The 20,499-nt window shown below is 31.8% G+C and overlaps 3 protein-coding genes across 3 annotated transcripts; 2 read left to right on the forward strand and 1 right to left on the reverse strand.

Annotated features, from left to right (window-relative positions):
* Positions 1 to 1,381: 1,381 nt before the first annotated feature.
* LOC126833217 (peroxidase-like) lies at positions 1,382 to 9,632 on the forward strand. The gene is made up of 12 exons (XM_050564411.1): positions 1,382 to 2,011; positions 4,268 to 4,553; positions 4,756 to 4,964; positions 5,046 to 5,413; positions 5,669 to 5,855; positions 7,377 to 7,574; positions 7,669 to 7,816; positions 8,421 to 8,577; positions 8,691 to 8,861; positions 8,923 to 9,121; positions 9,232 to 9,337; positions 9,406 to 9,632. Exons 1-12 carry the CDS (start codon positions 1,405 to 1,407, stop codon positions 9,488 to 9,490), a joined length of 2,721 nt encoding a protein of 906 aa, XP_050420368.1. The 5' UTR covers positions 1,382 to 1,404; the 3' UTR covers positions 9,491 to 9,632.
* Positions 9,560 to 12,386, reverse strand: LOC126833218 (28S ribosomal protein S5, mitochondrial). Its single transcript, XM_050564412.1, has 7 exons — positions 12,117 to 12,386; positions 11,914 to 12,036; positions 11,547 to 11,672; positions 10,636 to 10,863; positions 10,133 to 10,563; positions 9,806 to 10,063; positions 9,560 to 9,741 (listed from the first exon to the last, which is right to left on the reverse strand). Exons 1-7 carry the CDS (start codon positions 12,208 to 12,210, stop codon positions 9,619 to 9,621), a joined length of 1,383 nt encoding a protein of 460 aa, XP_050420369.1. The 5' UTR covers positions 12,211 to 12,386; the 3' UTR covers positions 9,560 to 9,618.
* A 276-nt stretch (positions 12,387 to 12,662) lies between these two features.
* LOC126833219 (ADP-ribosylation factor-like protein 4A) lies at positions 12,663 to 17,775 on the forward strand. Its single transcript, XM_050564413.1, has 3 exons — positions 12,663 to 13,126; positions 14,820 to 15,122; positions 15,954 to 17,775. The coding sequence occupies exons 2-3, from the start codon at positions 14,845 to 14,847 to the stop codon at positions 16,279 to 16,281; spliced, it is 606 nt and encodes a 201-aa protein (XP_050420370.1). The 5' UTR covers positions 12,663 to 13,126; positions 14,820 to 14,844; the 3' UTR covers positions 16,282 to 17,775.
* Positions 17,776 to 20,499: the final 2,724 nt, after the last annotated feature.

The following is a 20,499-nucleotide window of genomic DNA, read 5'->3' on the forward strand; positions in this document are numbered from 1 at the left end:
ATTGCCTTGTCCGTATTTTTCTACAAGTTAAGTTAAAGCGGATAATTCGATAGAATCGTTGTTTATTGTTTTCTATTGTACTAAGAACTTTTTTTCATTGTAATTTTTTAAGGCGTATGAGCCTTATGGCTTAATTTTTAAAAACAATTATAGTTAATATTTTCTCAATCTCTTCATTCATTATATCTTTAATTTTCAATTTCATAAATTACACGAGTATGCTTGTATTAAATATACGGTATGTCCCAAAAGTAGTAGGTATGTGACATACATGTGTTACATGACTATTAAGTAAAAACTTATTTTCGTTACAATAGAAGTTACTTTTTTTTCAAAGTACCACTATAGAGCTTAATTATTATGATACTCAATACATTACCTAAGTGAAATTACAAAAAATAGTAAGTTTTGTTAAATAGGTATTCCAAGTTTTTCAGCCGGTAAGTTTATACATTTATTTACATAATGTGTCATTTGTTTTTTAATACTTTTATTGGAAAAAAGCAACGACTATTTTAAACGACTGTTTTAAACTAGTACGACAAAATTACTAAACTACAATAAAATTTTATTTTATTTTATTGCCATAAACTTACTTAAAAAGTAATCTCGTAGTAGTAACTAAGGTTAAAATACTCCCCAATACTGTGCACTAAAAGTATTTAAGAATGAAACTTACTTTAACTAATAAAAAATATTGTATTGAACATACCTTTGATTTATTAAGGGGAAAACTGAAGAGATATAATTTTCAAAAATATACTTACAGACCACCCCCAATGTAGGTAATTATACTAATCAAAATACAAATTATTTAAAGTACTGTGAAAATTCTAGGAATATTTAGGCTTATGTTAACTGAGTATATTATTAATTATAGAAGGGTTACAAATTAGCGATAAAGGTTCACTGTTTAAGTTGTTTGTCTAAATTCGATTCGGTCGTACGTTTTAGGTGTAAATTAAATCTTATAACTTATAAGTACATATATACTACCGAATATATTGTATAGGTATACAGTAACATTAAACATAATAAATAATGAACACGTGTATTATTGGATAATACTGAATACATATTGTTGGCACACAACATGACCCCTATGGAGCCAAGTCCGCCTGCACCATGGAATGTTTAGTAAAACGGTTAATTCGGATTCGGGGTTTTCCCGAGATTACCAGTGGTCCACCCTAGGTGGGTATACCGGCGCTATAGCCAAAATCGTGAGGTAATCACAGAGAAAAACGGACACAGCAAACCGAATGCGTGTGCGTGCAACCTTGAACGTGGAGAACTCTTCCCACGTGAACCGAAGCGGTCGTCTCGCCGCACTGACATGCCCGTGCACCTGATCGGCCGGTGGCCGCCGTCGTTCAGTAGACCTCCGCACGTTCAGAACACAACATGGCGCAAATACTAATTGCGGCTATACTCCTCGTCTCCAAGTTATTCTTGGTCGCAGTCTGGGCGCAACCCCAACAGCCGTTTCTTACGGAACTCTTCCCAGAACAGCTGCAACAACAGCAGCTTCAGTTCCGACTTAACGACATCCAGGTGCAGCTGCAACAAGTTCAACAGGCGCTCGAAGCGCAACCGCAAGACCCCGGACTCCGACAGTCTCTGTTGGAGCAACAAGACCAGTTTATGCGAGCATTCCAGGAGATCCAACAGCAGTTTCTCGTCTTGCAGCAACGCATCCAAGACAGGCTGACAGGCGGCGTCCGTTTTCAACCCGTTCCACTTGTCCAGGTACCACAGTTCCAACAACAGCAACAACAGCCGCTAGTGCCGGTCCCCGTTCAACAACAACAACAAAAACTACCCGTTCCTTCCAAAAAGCCTCAGACTACTCCGGGATCTTGTAACACTGCCAGCGGAGAACTGGGAATGTGCAGACCGCTAGTAAGCTGCTTGTCATTTTACGCTGAGCTATCAGAACTAAAAAAACAACCGTGCAAGTTGGCCGCCAACGAATTCGGCGTATGCTGCCCGAGTAAAAATCAAAATCCAGGTATACACATTTAATTACTTTGTCATAACGTTTTCAGACAGTAAATAAGAAATTAGAACTTTTCGAATATGCGAACAACATTTCAAATTATCTCGTTTATTTGTCAAATCGCAGGTGAATATTAAATCGCTATAGGCCTACCTAATAATATTTTTTTTAAACATATTTTTATTTTTCGAGAAAGTGAGTCTTACGTTAAATGGATCACTCGGTGGAATATTTTTTCATTTTCGTTTGTATCAGCTATTATATTCTAAAACTTGATTTTTGTAAATTATTTTAAACTTTATCCTATGTACATTTTTGTATTGATAATAGTACGTTGTCTATTTATAGTGTAAGCTATTTGAAATTTAGAGAGATCGACTATTACTAGATTGTTATTTGTTTTCTAATTATCTTTATAATCCTGCATAATAGTCAGAAAAAACATTACCTAATCCTTTCTGCTTCACAAAGTATATTTTAATCTCATTATTTTCCATGTCTGGATGCAGTTTTAGGTTTGAAATTTAGATTGAAGGTATAGATTCAAATAACTTCTCAAATCTATACTCATGATTTATTGAGAAAACGCAACTATAGATTTTTATAAATTTGTTTTCGTTGATTTATTTGATCTATGTGTTTTCTTGAAAGTTCTCATAATTCGTCCCCACCTTATTCTCGTTCTATTAATAGTTAGATGACCGTGAAAAAAACAATGCAGTTTGAAATATGCTTGTTCCAATTTACAACATCAATAAAATTAACTGGTTTTTATAAATATAGTGTATATGGCAAAACTAAGTACTTGCTTATTTATAATCCAAATATATTATTACAAATAATAAAAATCGTTTACGCAGAGGGCTCGACATGGGCATAGTAGTTAGTATTTATTCCAGTTTTTATCGAAAGTGGCATATATTTTATTTTAATTTACTCGTTTATATTTTGAATTCGTTTACCGCTTAATAATTATTATATTAAGGTGCAAACAAATGTTAGCATGACACTTTTCGCGGGAAGACGTCTTTGAGGTCAAAAGAGGAATATAATTAATTTGTCCTTACGCACACACACGCAGACGAGTGTTCATTTCTCGCCTCCGGTGATTAAGTTTACTCAGAACAAAAAAACTTATCACAAAAAAAAAAACACCATCATAATAATGGATGGATACACTTAAATTCCGTCGACTCACACGGCAGATGCTTATGATCCGGAAACCATACAGTTCATTAACAATGGCAATGCCTGTTTAACTTTGATCCGCACACATAATAATAACATAGTTAAATATGCAAATTTAGCACTCAAAGGTATTTGATATGATATTGTATTGTTGTTTAACCAAGGTTTCGTCCCGAATGATGAGTGAGCGCTTATTAATTAATCTCATAACGCTTAAAAACTGTTAACGGGCGTCCATGTATAAGTAAGGCCACGGATTATTATAGCCTAAAATAATTATGGTCCGGATTTTCAGTTTTTTTTTCATACATATCGATGACGAGTATGTGCATCTTGACGGGGGTGACAAATCGTTAACACACAATTCACAGACAAAATATATTTTTGTACACTTCAGGAATAGATTCATACTTAGTTTTGTATATTATATAATTGTATAAAACAAAATATTTGAAGATATGAACAAATTTAATTTACAATAAGTCAAACTGGCGACTTGTAAACAGTTTCGGAAATAATTCCGGAACTAATGTCAAAATTCAAAAAACAGATCCATATTCCGGAACTAACCGCTCTAAGAGTTCTGTTCTTTTATTGGTTCAGAAAATTTAAAACTCCTTATTAATATTTACTTTCAAAGAGTTGCAGTAGGAGACCTGAATACATGTGGGCACTTGTGGTTCGTATACAGCTCTCCGCTAAAACATTTTGGGTGTTATTCAGCAGTATAAAAAACATATTATTTGAACTGACGAAACAAAATTACTGCACTAGTTACTTGTACACAGTACACACTAATATATCCGCGTACATATGCAACATAAAATACATACAAATATAATATGTATTAATACAGACACAACGTATAGAAGTCATTGATCTTAGCGATGCCGATCGCCATCGATTAAACCACATTATCTATAATCTATCATGGAAAAAACAAACTGGTCTGAAACGAGTTTCTTGCATGCTAAATAGCTAATATATCGGGCGTGTTGTATTATGAACGTTTTGTTCCAACGCGGCTGGTATTCAAATATCGATGTTGTTAATATTTTTATTACTGTATTGTAATTCCAGCGAACCAGCAGGCCACTACCACCGGCGTGATAAAAGCACCACCTCCGCCTCCAGTTGCAATTCCAGATTTTACACCAGAACAACTGAATTTGGCCGCGGCTAACGCGTTGCAGAGACTCAACGAGCGCCAAGTGCTGGTCACGTCATTATTCACCAAAAGAATTTTAGTGCCCACCGGCAGCGCGGCCGCCTGGCATCAGGAACTCTTCCAGACCACCAACGAAACCCTATCGCAGGGAGAACAAGCCCAGAAATCGGTCGACGCTAGTTTGGGACTAGTCAACGAGTGAGTTGTTAATAGACATTAACGCAAATACGCGAAATATTAGCTCCCCAATTAGTATTATAAGATGTCTTAAAACTGAACTTCTCCCTAATTATAATACTCACAACTAGTAAGTCATTGCGACTCTTGTATGGTATAGATTATTCAACGAATTAGTAGTAAATTTATTTATGTAAATAAATTGTAATTTTGTTTTCTATAGTTTTAATCTAACAAGAGACCAAGGCACGTTCGCGCTGCCCAGCTTTAGCATTCTCGACACGGTTCTGGGCGACACTTGTCCCAGGACGTCGTTCTGCCAACCGCACAAGTACAGGTCCACCGATGGATCGTGTAATAACATCCAACACGAGATGTGGGGACGCGCTAGCACTGCTCTGCAGCGGATACTTCCGCCCAAGTACGGCGACGGTACGTCATAGTTCTCACAGTTTTAACACTTTCCCGTCCAATCGTATCTCTACCGTTTGTACTTGTCGTTGAACCATCTAGGGGTGAACTCGCCTAGGTCCACTGCCGCGGACGGTTCCCCGCTACCAAGCGCCAGATTGGTGAGCGTGACGTTCACCCAGGATGTAGACGCGCCATCCGATAACTTCACTATGCTGTTGATGCAATGGGGACAGTTCCTCGACCACGACATGACACAGACGCCAATTAGTCGCGGTCAGATGGGTAGCGGCATATCGTGTTGCAGGAACGGCCGTGAGATAGACTCCTCACTCCGTCATCCAGACTGTTTTCCAATAGAAATCCCTCGCAACGACCAGATGTTCAGTCCGTTCGGTGAGATGTGCATGGAGTTCGTGCGATCGCTTCCCGCGCCCCGTCCGGAGTGTAATTTCGGACCCAGAGAACAAGTAACGAAAATACGTATTAAACAAATGTATGTATAATAACAGTGCCGGATTCTCACACCTGGAGGCCTAAATACGAAAAATATATTGTAACTTAAGTTCAAACTAGTAGCAATAATTTAGGGGTTCTGAGCATTATACAATATCGAAGGGCATAGAACCCCTTGCGTACTCGATGTATCCACTCGGCGCTGTAATTATAAGCTGTTGTAACGCCGAGTTGGTAATGTTAAATGATAATTTGCCTGTACATTTTAGATGAACCAGCTTACGGCTTATTTGGACTGTTCGAATATTTACGGATCGTCACTGACCGCCCAACAGGCTTTGAGAACATTCCGGGGTGGTATGTTGCAGTCTCAGAAGATCAGAGGCAAACAATTATTGCCGGCTAATCCTTCGGAGTGTTCAGATGATACGGGCAGAGCAGCTTGCTTCAGAGCAGGTCAGATCACTTATTTTAATTGTTCTAATAATCACCGCAATAATCAACTCATTATCAATGAACTTAGTAATTAATATCCTAAAAACATCATACGAGTAATACTCCACCCCATGATGCTATCTACAGCCACAACTATATAAATTAAATGTAAAAATAAAATTAAACACAACCTTCTACGATAATGATAAAAATTGAGAAGATAGATTACCAAATATGAAAATTAAAATAATAATGTAGTTATATAGGGAAATCATCATCGTTATATAGCTTAACGGATCTTGAAGGCCAAACGCTGCCACCATTAAATGGATTGTTTCATCGCGAATTCGCTAACCGGGACGGGTTGTCAGTCCGTGGTCAATCCGTATTCGTTATTTAAGTATCATAAATATAAATACTGAATACATCGTAGTTTATGTTTTATTTATTATATAATTGTTTACAACTTAAGCTGCATAGTGCGATTATCACCATTTATAACCTCCGTTATGTTGCATATAATTGGACGTTACTAATAAGTAATAATTATTATCAATAATTTTAATTAATAAAGGTTCTATTAAACTATGGCAGCTTTCATGAACGTTCGTTAAGCATTTGAAGATTTATTTAAGCATACATCGTGATTTGTGATATATTAAATTTGAAGAAACTGTTAAATTTAATATTTTTTTTTTGCAACCACTAACTTAGTGAGTACTTATCAATATGATAAAAGTAGTATTTTTTCTTTTTAGTTTTATTTGATATTTTTGTGAATACATCCAAATGTTTTAGTCAAGTGCTGGCGTTTTGAGTTCATTGGAATTATAGCAAGTAAGATCTAAATTACTCATGACGAAGAAAAATTAAAAAACAACTATTGAAAAAAAAATTGGAACATAAGGTTTCATAAGGAAATTCAGAAGATAGACCTTTGCGATTCAATGGATGTACTTGTTTGAAATTAAATAATACACTGAAATAAAAGTAAAACTGTTAAGGACATATAAATGTATCTAATAGGTTCTATAAATACAACAATAACTGCGTTGGATATCATGTTATGTGTATTAACTAAATTAGTGACAGAACCAATCGTATTGTGAAGAGTAACGCTATTTTACAAAGTGCCTAATTGCCTATGCGATCTTAAATATGTAGCTAAGTTAATTCATATAAACTGTATTTTTTTAAATCTGTATCAATGTACATTTCTGGTGGTATAGGTAGAATTTTTTTTTACTATTTGATAACTGACTGTGAGCCCCGAGGTGTCTTGGCCTCACGGCGTAAACCCAGAAACGTAGCTTAAACGCATGGTGTAAACGTTAGACATTAGCGGCTATCAAACACATAAAAAGGTGCTTAGGCCTCCGTTTCAATTTTTGGAGTTCCATATGAGGGCAGTGGTTCGTTTTCGTAATTACGGTAGTTCAAAAGATTTAACAATTTGTAAACAGCCGTCACTGCCTAGAGTGAAGGGCTTCGATAACTGTAGATATCAGCTATTGTAAGAATATGCTTTTTTATGACTTGCAGGTGACGGACGAGTGAACGAACAACTGGACTTGGCCTTAATTCACACGATTTGGTTAAGAGAACATAATAGGGTGGCTTTCGAACTGTCCAGGTTGAACCCGAGGTGGAGCGATGAGGCTGTGTTCCAGGAAACTCGAAGGATAGTGATTGCAGAAATACAGCACATCACGTACAATGAATTCCTGCCTATCGTATTGGGTTAGTGTCGTAGAATTATGAGAAACTAGTGGTGGGGGGGGGGGGCGTGTGGAAGACGTAACATTTGCATATCTGACGGTCAATGTCGTTGCAGGGAGGACTTATATGACCAAGTTCGGTTTGACGCCAGAAGAGACGGGATGGACCAGGAAATACGATCCGGAGTTAAACGCAGGGATTACCAACTCATTTGCGGGAGCAGCTTATCGATTTGGACATACACTCATACAAGGAAATATCCAGTAAGTTAAGTATATTATTTTAAGTAGGCATCTCCGTGACAACCCAGAGATGATATATATATATATATATATAACCCATAATATACGTGACACCATTGCAATAAAACCATTCGATAAAGATCAAAATCTGTACACGAGATTTTTAATTGAAGATAGACTAAAACTTTAGACGTAAGCGGATAATGTTGATTTTTTTAGATTAACGACCTACGGAAACACGTTTATTTAATTTTAAAAAAAAACTTCATTAACAATGCGAGACCTGTTTCGACGCAAATAATTATACTGGTCATTAACCGCGCAGAATAAATTGCTACTGTCATAGCCAATGGTCATCGTCTGATAATGTCCAATACAGAATATTAAATTAATATGACTAAACATAATAATAACACGAGTTTTAAAAAAACGGAGTTCATTCAGTAATTTACAATTAATACTAGAAAAATAAAAAATGTATAAAACAAATTAGCCAATAAATAAATCATCAATTTGTTCGAATTATTTATCAGGAATCAGGCACCCGAATCTTCCATTTGTAGACATTATTCTATTTAAATGCGATTACTCAGTACTCACTAATATTTGTTTAATGTTAAAATAGTGGTTATGGAAAGTTTGGTAATATTCGAGAGAACCTAGTACTCAGCAAACAACACTTTGCGCCGTTTAGTTTGTACAAAGACGGTGCTTTGGATGACTTTATTCGGGGACTATCGTTCCAGAGTTCACAGAAATTCGATAGGTTTTTCACTAAAGAAGTAAGTGGCGACATTTTCTCACCATCTGGACGCGTCTATCAATTACTGTTTGATTCAAGTTTTTTTGTACAACATAACTGACAATTTAAATAATTTTTCTTTTTGAATTATAGGTCACTGACCATTTGTTCCAAGGAAATTTGAACTTCGGATTAGATTTGGTGGCATTGAACGTGCAGAGAGGCCGAGACCATGGATTGCCTCCATACAATGAATGGCGTGAAGTATGCGGTTACGAAAAGGCTAAGAGTTGGAAAGATTTAGAGGAATTCATGGAACCACAAGTACTTTCTTATAATATTAGACATATGTAATGACTTGTAAAATAGCATTTATCTTTTTAAGACAATAACGAGATTGGCTAGATTATATGGGTCGGTGGACGAAATAGACTTATACATTGGGGGGGTGTCAGAGAAACCGATAACGGACGCTTTGGTTGGACCAGTATTTGTGTGCATTATAGGCGATCAATTTTCGAGGCTGCGTCGTGGTGACAGATTCTTTTATGAAGAAGGAGGTCAACCTTCAGCTTTTGATCAAGGTACTGTTATTGTTATTACATATGCTTAAATACTAAGAACTATCAATCCAGCTTAATTTTTTCAACCTAAAACTTTTACAAAATAGAAAATGTCTTAAATTCTGTTTTAGTTCAATTAATGGAGCTCAGAAAGAGTAGTTTGGCGAGAGTGATTTGTGATAATTCGGACGACATGGCTCTTATACAACCGTTGCCTTTCTTGAAACCATCGCTACTGTAAGATTTATTACCTCTTTATAAAATTAAGTTGTCAGCTTAACCGTTTTGTTAATTTTTTATTCCAGAAATCAAAGAGTAGCTTGTGCAAGTTCGTCTATACCCAAAATAGATTTAAGGGCATGGGCCGGAGAAAACACTGCAGTCCCTTAGTCAATTGAAATTCATATTAAATTATGGAAATTCGATCATTAACGATTTATGTAAAAAATAACATGTAAATATATAACAAAACAAATCTTTAATCAATTATTTTAATATTTATACATCTAAAAATTATATTAATTATCAGACTCTTCCGATTTCTTTTTAAACTCACCTTTTTGCATTGGCTTACACTCGGGATATTTATCAGTTAAAAAGCTCTTAATTTCACCATATTCGGCTATCAAGTTCATTTTTGCCTAAAAATAATAATAATAAAAGGTCTGACTTTATTTAATAGAACATTTAAATAATGATTGGTACCTTGTCCATATTCCTGATCGTTTCCATTTTCTTTAACTTAATATACCAATGACTTTTTTTGGTATAGAACGGTGGAAATTTCTTTCTTCTTAATTTCACTTTGTTATCCATAACATATTGTAAAAAATCAGGGGCTTCTCTTGAGTCTTCTTTCACTTCTCCTCTGGGAGAAGCCACAACAACCGGGAGAAAATCGTTTTCTTCTCTAAATTCAACAAGATGATATTTTGTTTCATCTGCCAATTGTTGATGAGTTTTCTAAAATTAAATATAAATATATAAATGTTTATTCTAGTGGTGACTTAATGATAACAATAAACGACTTACTTGACGAAGCAATCCTAAAAAGAAAGCCTTCATTAAATTTTGTATGTTAGTAGAGCCTTCTACTTTAGCATACAAGTCTTTAATGCCAATCATTTCACAAATTGTTTTTATAGCACGATGGCACACCAAACCATAACCTTCAGGTCTTTTTTCAACAAAAATTCGTGTGTTGCAAAATTGAGTGAAAAAATCATGATATACAGTGTGGTTGTTGTAGCGTTCAATGTACATAAGCTTTTGTCCTGCTCTGTTTTTAGCACGTTTTAGAGCAGCTCTACTATCAGCTGCTTTACCCATTGCAAAACCAGCAAGACCATTTCCATTTCCAGTAACAGCAACTACACTTATTCTTCTATAACGGCCAGCGTTTGCTTTCATACAGAAAACAGTTTTAAATTCTAATACTTTTGTATCAAAACCCTCAAATTGATCTGTAAAAAAAAAAAAATACCTATTAAAATTCAAATAATTTTAAAATTAATTAAGTATACAGCAATACTTACATTCATTTATAGGATCAGGTGCACCAATACTACGACCAGGCATCTTACTGCCAGACCAACCTCGTTCAGTTGGCAAAAGTCTAAGTGGTTTGAATTTACCCATTGCATCTCTAAGCTTAATAAGACGAGCTTCTCTATCAGGATCTGGAGGCAATTGAGTTCTTTTCAACAAATCTCGTCCTTTTATGATTGGAGCATTGAGACCCGGCCAAATAATATTATCAACGCCTAATTAAATTTAAAAAATCAAATATTATTAAATTTAAAATGATAAAACCACTACTTATTAAACATTTTGATGATAACACAGTACACATAACTAACCTCAATATAGAACCAATTCAGTAAAAAGTTACGTAGCTTAGTAATTAAAAGTTAAACATTAAAAGTTAGGAACATCAAATCAATTTAAATCTTAGATTAGGGGTCAATAATATTTTATTGCCTAAAAACGTTATTACTGTAAAAAGTAAGGCCAAAATGTTTAAAAAATGTAAAATTCCAGAACTTTTGATTTTTTTTAATCCCTTAGAATATTCAAGAATCTATTATGAACTTTTAATATAAATTGTTTCTAAAAAGTTAATATTATTTAGCATTTATAATGCCTGTATTTAACCACTCTATACTTTTTGAATTACAATTTGATTGGTTATAATATAACCTATAGAGTATTGGTATTTTAGTATTCTTATAGATTTAAGACAATAAGTATACGATACAAGATGTAAGTCAGAAATTAGTTATTAGTAACGGTAAGATTTCTCCTTGTAATTTATAAATTAGTTGTTAAGAAATTATATTAAATATATTTAAAATTTAATTAAATGTATTGCACTATTTTTAGTTTGAGGTATAGCTTTAAAACTAAATAAAATAATACTATAATATACTGATTTATTTTTACTAACCAACACCAATAATTTGTCCCCTGTTTAGATTTTTCGCTCTTCTTTTACCAGCACCTTTTCCACGACCTCGTTTTTTACCAGCATTACTAACGCTAGTTACACTTTTCCAAATGTGTTCAGCAGTATCTGAATACATAAATAGTTCTTATAATGTTTCAATTGTATTGCATAAATATTATATACTTATAAAATAGACATATTAACATATATTTTTAATAACTACACCTATTTGTAAAAAATAAAAAATAAAATCCAGGACCATAAGAATGTACAACTATACAATTTTAGAACAGAAAACAATGGCAATGTAATTAAATATTAATTATTCATTTTCAAATTTTTCTTATAAATTAAAAAATATACTAACGTTTCTTGAAAAAACTCTCTTGACGGATTTGTTGTATACAAACTGGTTGATACTGTAGTAACTTTGAGGACGGCGTTAGTGAGCTACTATAACATTTAGCACATTCTTTCAAAAATGTAGGACCTATAAGGAAATTTATAAATTACAAAATAATGTAAAGTTAAGAAATGAAAAAAAAAACATTTTCTTGTTTTAGTTCCTACGATTGTTCAGAATTGATGTTTGAACAACGGCAAGTGTTGAGTTATATGGTAGCGACACTGCTCGCTTCAGCAATGACGACATCATAGCGATCATCTTCACGAGCGTTTATCAAACAGAGAAAACACTTAATTTATTTTAAACACATAATTAAAAAAAATTATAAAATATTTTTTTAGTATTTAGAATAAAAGTAATTATTTATTCGCGTGGGAATTGAAATTATTGATAAAAACGTGAGCAGCATCCTTGAACGGCCCTATTGCTTATCACATGTGGCACAATTGGTTGATACGGAGGTACACAGAGGTTTAGATCTTGTGTTCGTGTTATATTAAATACAATACAATATAAAAGGTATATTTTGTTAATATACGTTGTGGTAACACTGTTAATTGGCATCACCTCAGTCGTGTATGAATGGTATAGACTATAGTTGATGATTATGATGTTGTAGGTAGGTCGATTAAATCCTGATAACAACCGTTGTATAGGTTGTATTATGGAAATCAGCTGGCAAGTATCATATATGTATAACATACATATAAATTATCTACACTGGACTCTGGAGCAATAAAAAAAACAACATTTTTCGACCGAGATGCCTGCGGGACGTGAATGTTGTATGCAGCACAATCGCTTTTGATGACGACGATACGAGGCGTATTTTAATTTAATTGGGAAATCAATTATTTCGGATCTCACCCGCCGTTAATCGCGTTCGTGTGGTGTGCTGTTGTAGTATCGCCGTGTCTAATTACTATCATTAGTATTCGCTATTTGTTTTCGTCTGTCTGAAGTAGATTTTGCGTTTTACTGTGCCGTCGAGCGCGCGCAGCTGATGAACTATCCGCCGTCGTAAGTTGAGCTACTTAGTGGCCGTCGGTGTCTATGCTCGTTTCCGACGGATACCGTTTGTCGTCGTCGTTGATGTCGTGTGATTCGACAGCGGCCGTGGCCGCCGACGATGTCGTCTGTCCGTGGTCGTAGGACAGGCACCCACTCGATTCAGGTAAATACCGATCCATGTTGGGTCCCCTATAACGGATTGTAAAGTATCTTATATTTTTAATAATTCGATTATTTGTATTGTCGTTGTTTTTCTCCCGCGTCAATAATCCCTATTCTCTAATATCTAAACTAATCACACAAGAACAAGGGTTGTTTTTGCAAGAGTTGTTAATAGATAGAAAGTTTAAATTGATGTTATCACGTACACGACAGTTTACGGATATCCCATAAGATCGCTTAATGTTCGAAAATTGATTAATAGCCTAGCCAATGTTGATGAGCAATTATTAATAGTCAAGTGTTAAATAACTCGATATTTAAATTCACTCGCTCTTAGATGTGAACAATTTTGCAATCAGTTTTTCATGATAACAAATTAGTTCCTTGGTGTTTGTTTTTAGTGTGTTCATTATTTATTAGTACACTGCACGAGAGTTTCCTGCCTACTTAAGATCTTTTTATCTTACATTCACAGTTTTAACTGAAAACAAAATATATATGTATACAACTTATAAAACTAACTAATTTGTAAAAAAAACATGTCCATATGGAATTTAAAAATGTTAGTCGAAAATTTGTATATCAAACATAGCTAGTAGGATTTAACATTCTAGTAAGTAAATCAGTAACTAGGAATATCTACTAATAATAATCAAGTACATACTTGATTATTATTATGTGCTCAGTGTTTACATTGCTAAATCAATGTTTTATAAGTATTGAAATTGGCTTGGGCATATTTTGTTAAAAAAAAGTAATTTTCTTATAAATGTTAACCGTAAAACTTAAAAATTGTGTAAAGTAAAAATTTAAATAGGTTCTAATATTGAAAACTATTTGTTGTAAATAATACACTGAGTTTATATTGTTTATTTATGTAAATATCTAAAAATATTTTTTTTTTATTAAATTGCTTTGCTTACACACTATAGCACATTCTATGTAACGAAAAAATACAATACATTTTTTATGTTTACATATCTAAAAATAAATAAAATAAAAATTGTGTTAATAATTCTTATGCATTAAAAATATTTAATTATAAATAATTATAATCAATTTTTATTGTAATCTGTCGTTACTAATTTTCATATTTTTAATGGTTTTATAATTATTTTTGTAATTTTTCCATATAATTGAGGGAAATATATAGGTGTATTGATTTACCAGCTTGGTACGTTTTAACAAGTGGCATTGTATTTAACCTTATAGTTATCTTTATGGACATCATAATATCTAATATATATTAAAAAAAAATAAAATGTTGTTTGTACTTATTGTTTTTTGCAATGTTTAACATGCTATTTGTTATTCAGAAAGATTATATTATAGGTTTATATTATTTGTTTTAAGAATTTTATTGCAATTTAACAAAGGAGTATTATGATAAAACAAAACAGTTTTTTTATTGTGTTTTTGAATAAATATTAAACTAAAACATACAAAACACGAAGAGTTTTAAATAAGAGTAAATGTTAAAAAGTAGATATTTTTTTAATATTTAGTTTAGTGGTTAAAAGTAGATAAAATTAGTAATTGGATTTACTTAACTGCACATTTAGAAGTACCAGAAACTAAAAAATATAAAGATAACAAATCCTCTAGTTAATTATTGTCTTACTACATTATTGAATTATATGTTAGTTTTTTTTGTTAATTTGAAGCTTTTTTTAATAATACTAATATATTTTCAGACTGTTATGCGTTTGAGCATTAACCATGGGGGCCAACATGGGAAAAAGTTCAGCATCTCTGCTGGACGCATTTCCCACACCACAAAGTCACTTACATGTTGTCATGTTGGGCTTAGACAGTGCTGGTAAAACTACTGCTCTCTATCGACTCAAATTCAACCAATATTTAAACACAGTTCCTACAATTGGTTTTAATTGTGAAAAAGTTAAAGGAACTGTTGGTAGAGCCAGAGGTCAAACATTTTTGGTGTGGGATGTAGGTGGCCAAGAGAAACTTAGACCACTGTGGAAAAGCTACACGCGGTAAGTTACAATTTATAATAATAGTGATATAATAGTAACAAACTAGAGTTAGAATCGATAAATTTGTTAGTCCCCTGGAGAAATGGTCTTTTAAAGTTTATATCATATTAATATTGATTGATATTTCTATATTACTTACTATTTGTCTTTGTACTACCTATGTTAAAGTTATGAAATTAAATGATTCATATAAAATAAAACATGATTTTCTAAAAAAATAATAAAAAAAGGGAACTAAAAGGTTAAAAATTATTTTACTACAAGAAAAATTTACCAATCAATCGTAACACATTTTTTTTAAATTGTCAATTACCTACTTAGAAAACAACCGAAAATTAACTAAAATTTTAAATAATATTAAACATCATTAATTTTTTAATAAAAAGAAAAGCGTGGGCCCTATTTTACAAAGTCCCTCATAAATATATTACATACAATTTCAGATAATGGTTTATATTGTAAGTTTTTTGTAATTCAAATTTCATTAAATATTTGTGTGTGACATATACATTTCATAATACTTAACTCAATGAATTTGGACTTTGTTGAATATATGTTGTTTATATTATGAACCAATTTTACAATATAAGTTTCGATTTATCTTTATTTTGATGCCTTTACACTCACCTAAAAAATATGTACTGTGTATTAACATCATAATTAAGATCTGAAATTTTTAGTAGTATTTTTACTATCCATATTACACCATTTGTGGTGGCCTCTCCATTAATTTCCATAAATTCCACCAAACCCAAAATAAGGATCACCCTATTATATAAATATATTTGTTTTATAAAAATTATTAATAATTACTTTGAATTTGTTACATAGGTGTACTGACGGCATATTGTTTGTTGTGGACAGTGTCGATGTAGAACGTATGGAAGAAGCCAAAATGGAACTTGCGCGTACTGCTAGAGCTCCTGAAAATACAGGTGTACCGATATTAGTATTGGCTAACAAACAGGATTTACCAGCAGCGCGTGATTCAGCTGAACTAGAACGATTATTAGGGCTTAATGAGCTTAATCACCTTTGGCATATTCAAGCCGCTTGTGCCATCACTGGAGATGGCCTTCAAGAAGGCTTAGATGCATTATATGATATGATAATAAAACGCAGAAAATTGGCTAAACAAGTAAAAAAGAAAAGTCGATAAATTACTCATATTATCATGATTTATTTTATTTTATAAGTAGCAAAATGTTATAGGTAATAATAATAATACAATTAGATGAAATGAATTTATAAAATACTTAGTTTACTTTGCAAACTCCACCCTGTGTTCGTTATTGTCAAAAATATCCTTACAATTAAAGATTTCAAAACTAAAAATGAATTTTTCAGTGTTTGATTATTTCTAAAATAAGATTTTAATTTATATTATTTTATCATCGATTTAACTACTTATTATTATACATTTTTACTAATGACAATGGCTTTGATGCTAACATAAAAAAAAGCATATCTGTATTCATAAAGTTGCATCAGTTATAATTTTTATAATTATTGATTATTTATTTGCTATGAATATTTTCATACATACAGTGCTCATCTATGTAGGTTGAATTTCCAACAATTTGAACCAATGTTTTTTGGATCATTGTTCCCACCGAATGTAAATAATGTATTGTATGATATCACAAAACTGGTGGCCATAATTTCAGTACGGCATCTTAAATTTTGACACAAATTGTTCACTAGTTTTTTTTTACTTTATATTTAGCGATGCAACCAAGGCATAATTATTTGTTCTATTTGTTGTCACCACACCATGGTGCTTAATATAATTTTTAATTTTTAAAAAATTTATATATATTACTATTATTTCTTTGTAAGTGCAATATTATATCACTTGTCTATAATTTAACTGCACTGTTGAAATAGAATGTGTTCAGCAAATGTTTTTTCGATTGTTCATGACATTAAATAGTGTGATAAATTAGTAAAAAAAAAAAAAATCATTTAATTTATTATAAATATAATTGTAATTTGTGTAAAAAAAATGTTTGTTCACATTTAATAAGACCTTTTAGTTGTTTTTTTATGAAAACAGATTTTTGTATGTATTGTTTGCATGTGATTGAACGTCATCAATTTTTGTTTTTTACTTTGGATACATAATTTTGTAGAAATATGTATAAATTAACATTTTTATTTTATGTCCATAATCTCAAATCCTCTTTTATGTGTTATGTTATTATAACAAATAAAAATAATTTCTGTTAGTTCTATGATGATTATTATAATATATTGTACTGTTTTAGCATATTATACTTTTTGTTTGCTTTGTTATTGCATATTATGTTTTTTTACAATTATACTTATAATCTACTTAAAGTAGTTAAATTATTATCATTTATATATTTATATAACTAACCTTACTTTTATTTTTGAAGAATTCCGATATTTTCTTGTTATTCTATTCTGTTGTAATAATGTTACTATTTATGTATATTGTGCATTTTTGTTTTATGTTATAGTGTGAATGATTCTGTAATGAATGTATAATTAACAAACGAGACTGTTTCTATGTTTTATTAAATTAACCTTCATTTATATACTTAAAAATACGAGTTGACAATGGTTAGTAAGTATTATGAACATTTATTTATGACATAATGTATACAAACTAATTTTATTAATTATGCATTTTTCTATTATTTTTATCAATTTGTACAGTTTATGTTGGAAGAGAAATAAAATTTACATTGCAATTTATATTTATGCTGCAATAAATTATTTAGCATCGACCTTGATTAGAGTTAAAATGTTTTGTTATAGTTTACAAGTTTGGTGTTTTAGGGTAACAGTTTATAAATGATTAGTCGAACCTATTCTCTGATTGGTCTGTTTATTTTATTCATTCAAATTTTACGGATACATTTTTGCTAAACACAATTTAATGAAATATAAATTACTTATACTTGAGAAAAATACACTGACAATCTTGAATAACTATTATTTTTATGCGGAAACAATTGTATTATTTTTATTTTTTAACAATCTAATTTTGTACGTTTTCTTCAATAAATATTAATTTTATTTGTTTCTTAAGGGCCGTGTACTTGATAGTAGACCTTGCTCATATTAGTATTATTGGCCGAGGTATCGTATACATTTTCAGTTACTAACGAACAATTGTGTTATTTGACCAAAGGGGTTCTATGCTTATTATTTTCTTAGGTTTTTTTGTGCAAGTCTATTGTTTGATGTTTCAAACGGTCGAATCTTTATAAGAGTACTATTCAACCTAGACATCAATGATCGTCGTGGTGTTGGTGTAAACAATAAATAAAAAACGTTCTCTTGTCCGCAGCTAAATTTGAAAATCATCATCATTTGTTAACACTTGACGGTCATTGAAGAGTTTTCAAGGGTATGTCACGTTGCCGGAAAATCTTAAGAAATCGCAACAATACGTCTCACTATGTATTACATGTATATTGTACTATCTCACCGATGTGTTAGTACAATAATAATGCAGGCCAGAACTACAAGGGATAAATATTTAACTAAAATATTCAATGAAATCAATGTCATTATTATCATTGACCAATATTATAAAATGTTAATTTAGTCTTATTGGTAGTAAGTTTCGTATATTACTGCTAAACACTTAAGTTCATCACAAAGGCAATACTTGCTGCCGCTAAATGGGTAAGGTACCGTACCTTCCTACTTAAATAATATATACCTACTCTGTGACTCATAATATGCAAAAGCGCGTAGGTGTCTTGAAATCTTAAAATAATAAATACTGAAAATTGAGATTTTATATGGCGTTTAGATAAATGTATTTTTTAATATCTCAATTTGTTTAAATTTATAAATCTCGTGGCATATTGAGCTGTCCTCTATATTGCCTGGTTGTACTACGTAGTAGCGGTCTTTTGGTATACAATTATTAATTAATACGTTCTAATTAAAAATTGTATCATGAATACGTTTTTTATGGTAAAATTAATATTCACATTATTACCAGCCGTGTAGCGTAAATCTATAAGTTATACAGTTTATAGTGTTTGATTTTAGTTCGCAATTCGTGTTTAAATTCCAGTTATAATAACTGTATGTTTAAAGACTAGTTAGTACCTATCCAGCTTTTTTGTACCACTTAATTTTTTATTAGGTCATAGTACAGTAATTTTATTTTTTTACTAAACCACTAAGATTAATCTTAAAATATATATATGTCATTTTTGTAATTAAATAATAAAAATATATATATGTATATATTATAATGTATTCTTGTTTCGAACGTTTTAAACGGTATATCCAAAAGCATTGATAAATATGTTTATTTTTAATTAATTATTACGATTTACGAATATTTTATTATTAGTAAAATAGTTTTACTAATATTAGGTACATATTACTAAAATGTCTATGCGAGTAATCTGTATTTTAGGTTCCTCTATAATCCGCTTCAGGCAATAACCGCATTACCCTCGTTCCTGATCCCCCCAGGACATTAAAGGATCGGTCAAACAGAAAGCGGACTGTCCGCGCGGACAGTGTCCGTCCAACTAGTCCGCTAGTCCGCTGCGGACTGGGATAGTCAAACAGAATGCGGACAAGTTTGAGCGAACCAGTGTGAAAATTGCCACAACCAAGAGTGTACTGCTGGTTGTTTTTTTTTTTTTACTTTTTTATCTAACGTTTTCTGTTTTCATTTTCTTTTACAAAATGTCTAGATTCTTCTACTTGCCTTGAGTTAAGCAAGACGAAAAAAAAGAAAATGGGTACATGAACTAAAAAAAAAAAAAAATAGAATTTGGATAGTTTCACCGACTATGCTGTGTTCTCAACGTTCAAACTAGAACTGAACTAAATTTAATTCAATAATTTAAGAGGTCATATTTTTATGAATGGTTTTAAGCCAGATATTAAACACTAAAATATTAGCCAGAAACTTGATGTTTTAATATACTAGCCACCTTAGATACGAGCTTGTTACTGCTTGTTAATATACTATATCATTATCTACCATTATCTATAATTCCACCACTACTTTAAATTTATTTGGTACTTCAACGAGACATGAAAATGCTCATTCGTGGTTGCAGACTCGGCTGAAAAATTGTATTAAATTTTACATTTTTGTGGAGTGTTGATACCAGTCTTTTGTCAAATCTGTCCATTTTTCTGTTTTTTTTATAATCTGGATGCCACGTATCATACAAATAAACGCATTCTCGAACTAGATCAATCAATCGTTCCGTTTCATCGGTCATTTTCAGTGCACAATTTTAAAATGAAAAAAATGTTTAAATTAAGTACAATATGTTGTCATCAATATTGTTTGTATATTTTATGTTCGACAATTATATATTAATAATAGTAATATTTTAGAAGTGCTGATACGTGTGGAAAA

Source organism: Adelges cooleyi, unplaced genomic scaffold (assembly GCF_023614345.1).
Source record: "Adelges cooleyi isolate 19-005CV unplaced genomic scaffold, UGA_ACOO_1.1 ACOO_flye_CR_arks_rails_tigmint_CR_PRNA_2, whole genome shotgun sequence".
Taxonomy (NCBI): domain Eukaryota; kingdom Metazoa; phylum Arthropoda; class Insecta; order Hemiptera; family Adelgidae; genus Adelges; species Adelges cooleyi.

Bases quoted from the DNA above. Each gene is read 5' to 3' on its own strand.
- LOC126833218 (XM_050564412.1), bottom strand. From the start codon at position 12,210: ATGATCGCTATGATGTCGTCATTGCTGAAGCGAGCAGTGTCGCTACCA. The intron at 10,064-10,132 runs GTAAGTCGTTTA...ATTTAATTTTAG, and splicing joins TTTTAGGATTGCTTCGTCAA to AAAACTCATCAACAATTGGC. The intron at 9,742-9,805 runs GTACCAATCATT...TATTATTTTTAG, and splicing joins CGATCAGGAATATGGACAAG to GCAAAAATGAACTTGATAGC.
- LOC126833219 (XM_050564413.1), top strand. From the start codon at position 14,845: ATGGGGGCCAACATGGGAAAAAGTTCAGCATCTCTGCTGGACGCATTT. The intron at 15,123-15,953 runs GTAAGTTACAAT...TTTGTTACATAG, and splicing joins CTGTGGAAAAGCTACACGCG to GTGTACTGACGGCATATTGT.
- LOC126833217 (XM_050564411.1), top strand. From the start codon at position 1,405: ATGGCGCAAATACTAATTGCGGCTATACTCCTCGTCTCCAAGTTATTC. The intron at 4,554-4,755 runs GTGAGTTGTTAA...TGTTTTCTATAG, and splicing joins AGTTTGGGACTAGTCAACGA to TTTTAATCTAACAAGAGACC. The intron at 5,856-7,376 runs GTCAGATCACTT...TATGACTTGCAG, and splicing joins AGCAGCTTGCTTCAGAGCAG to GTGACGGACGAGTGAACGAA.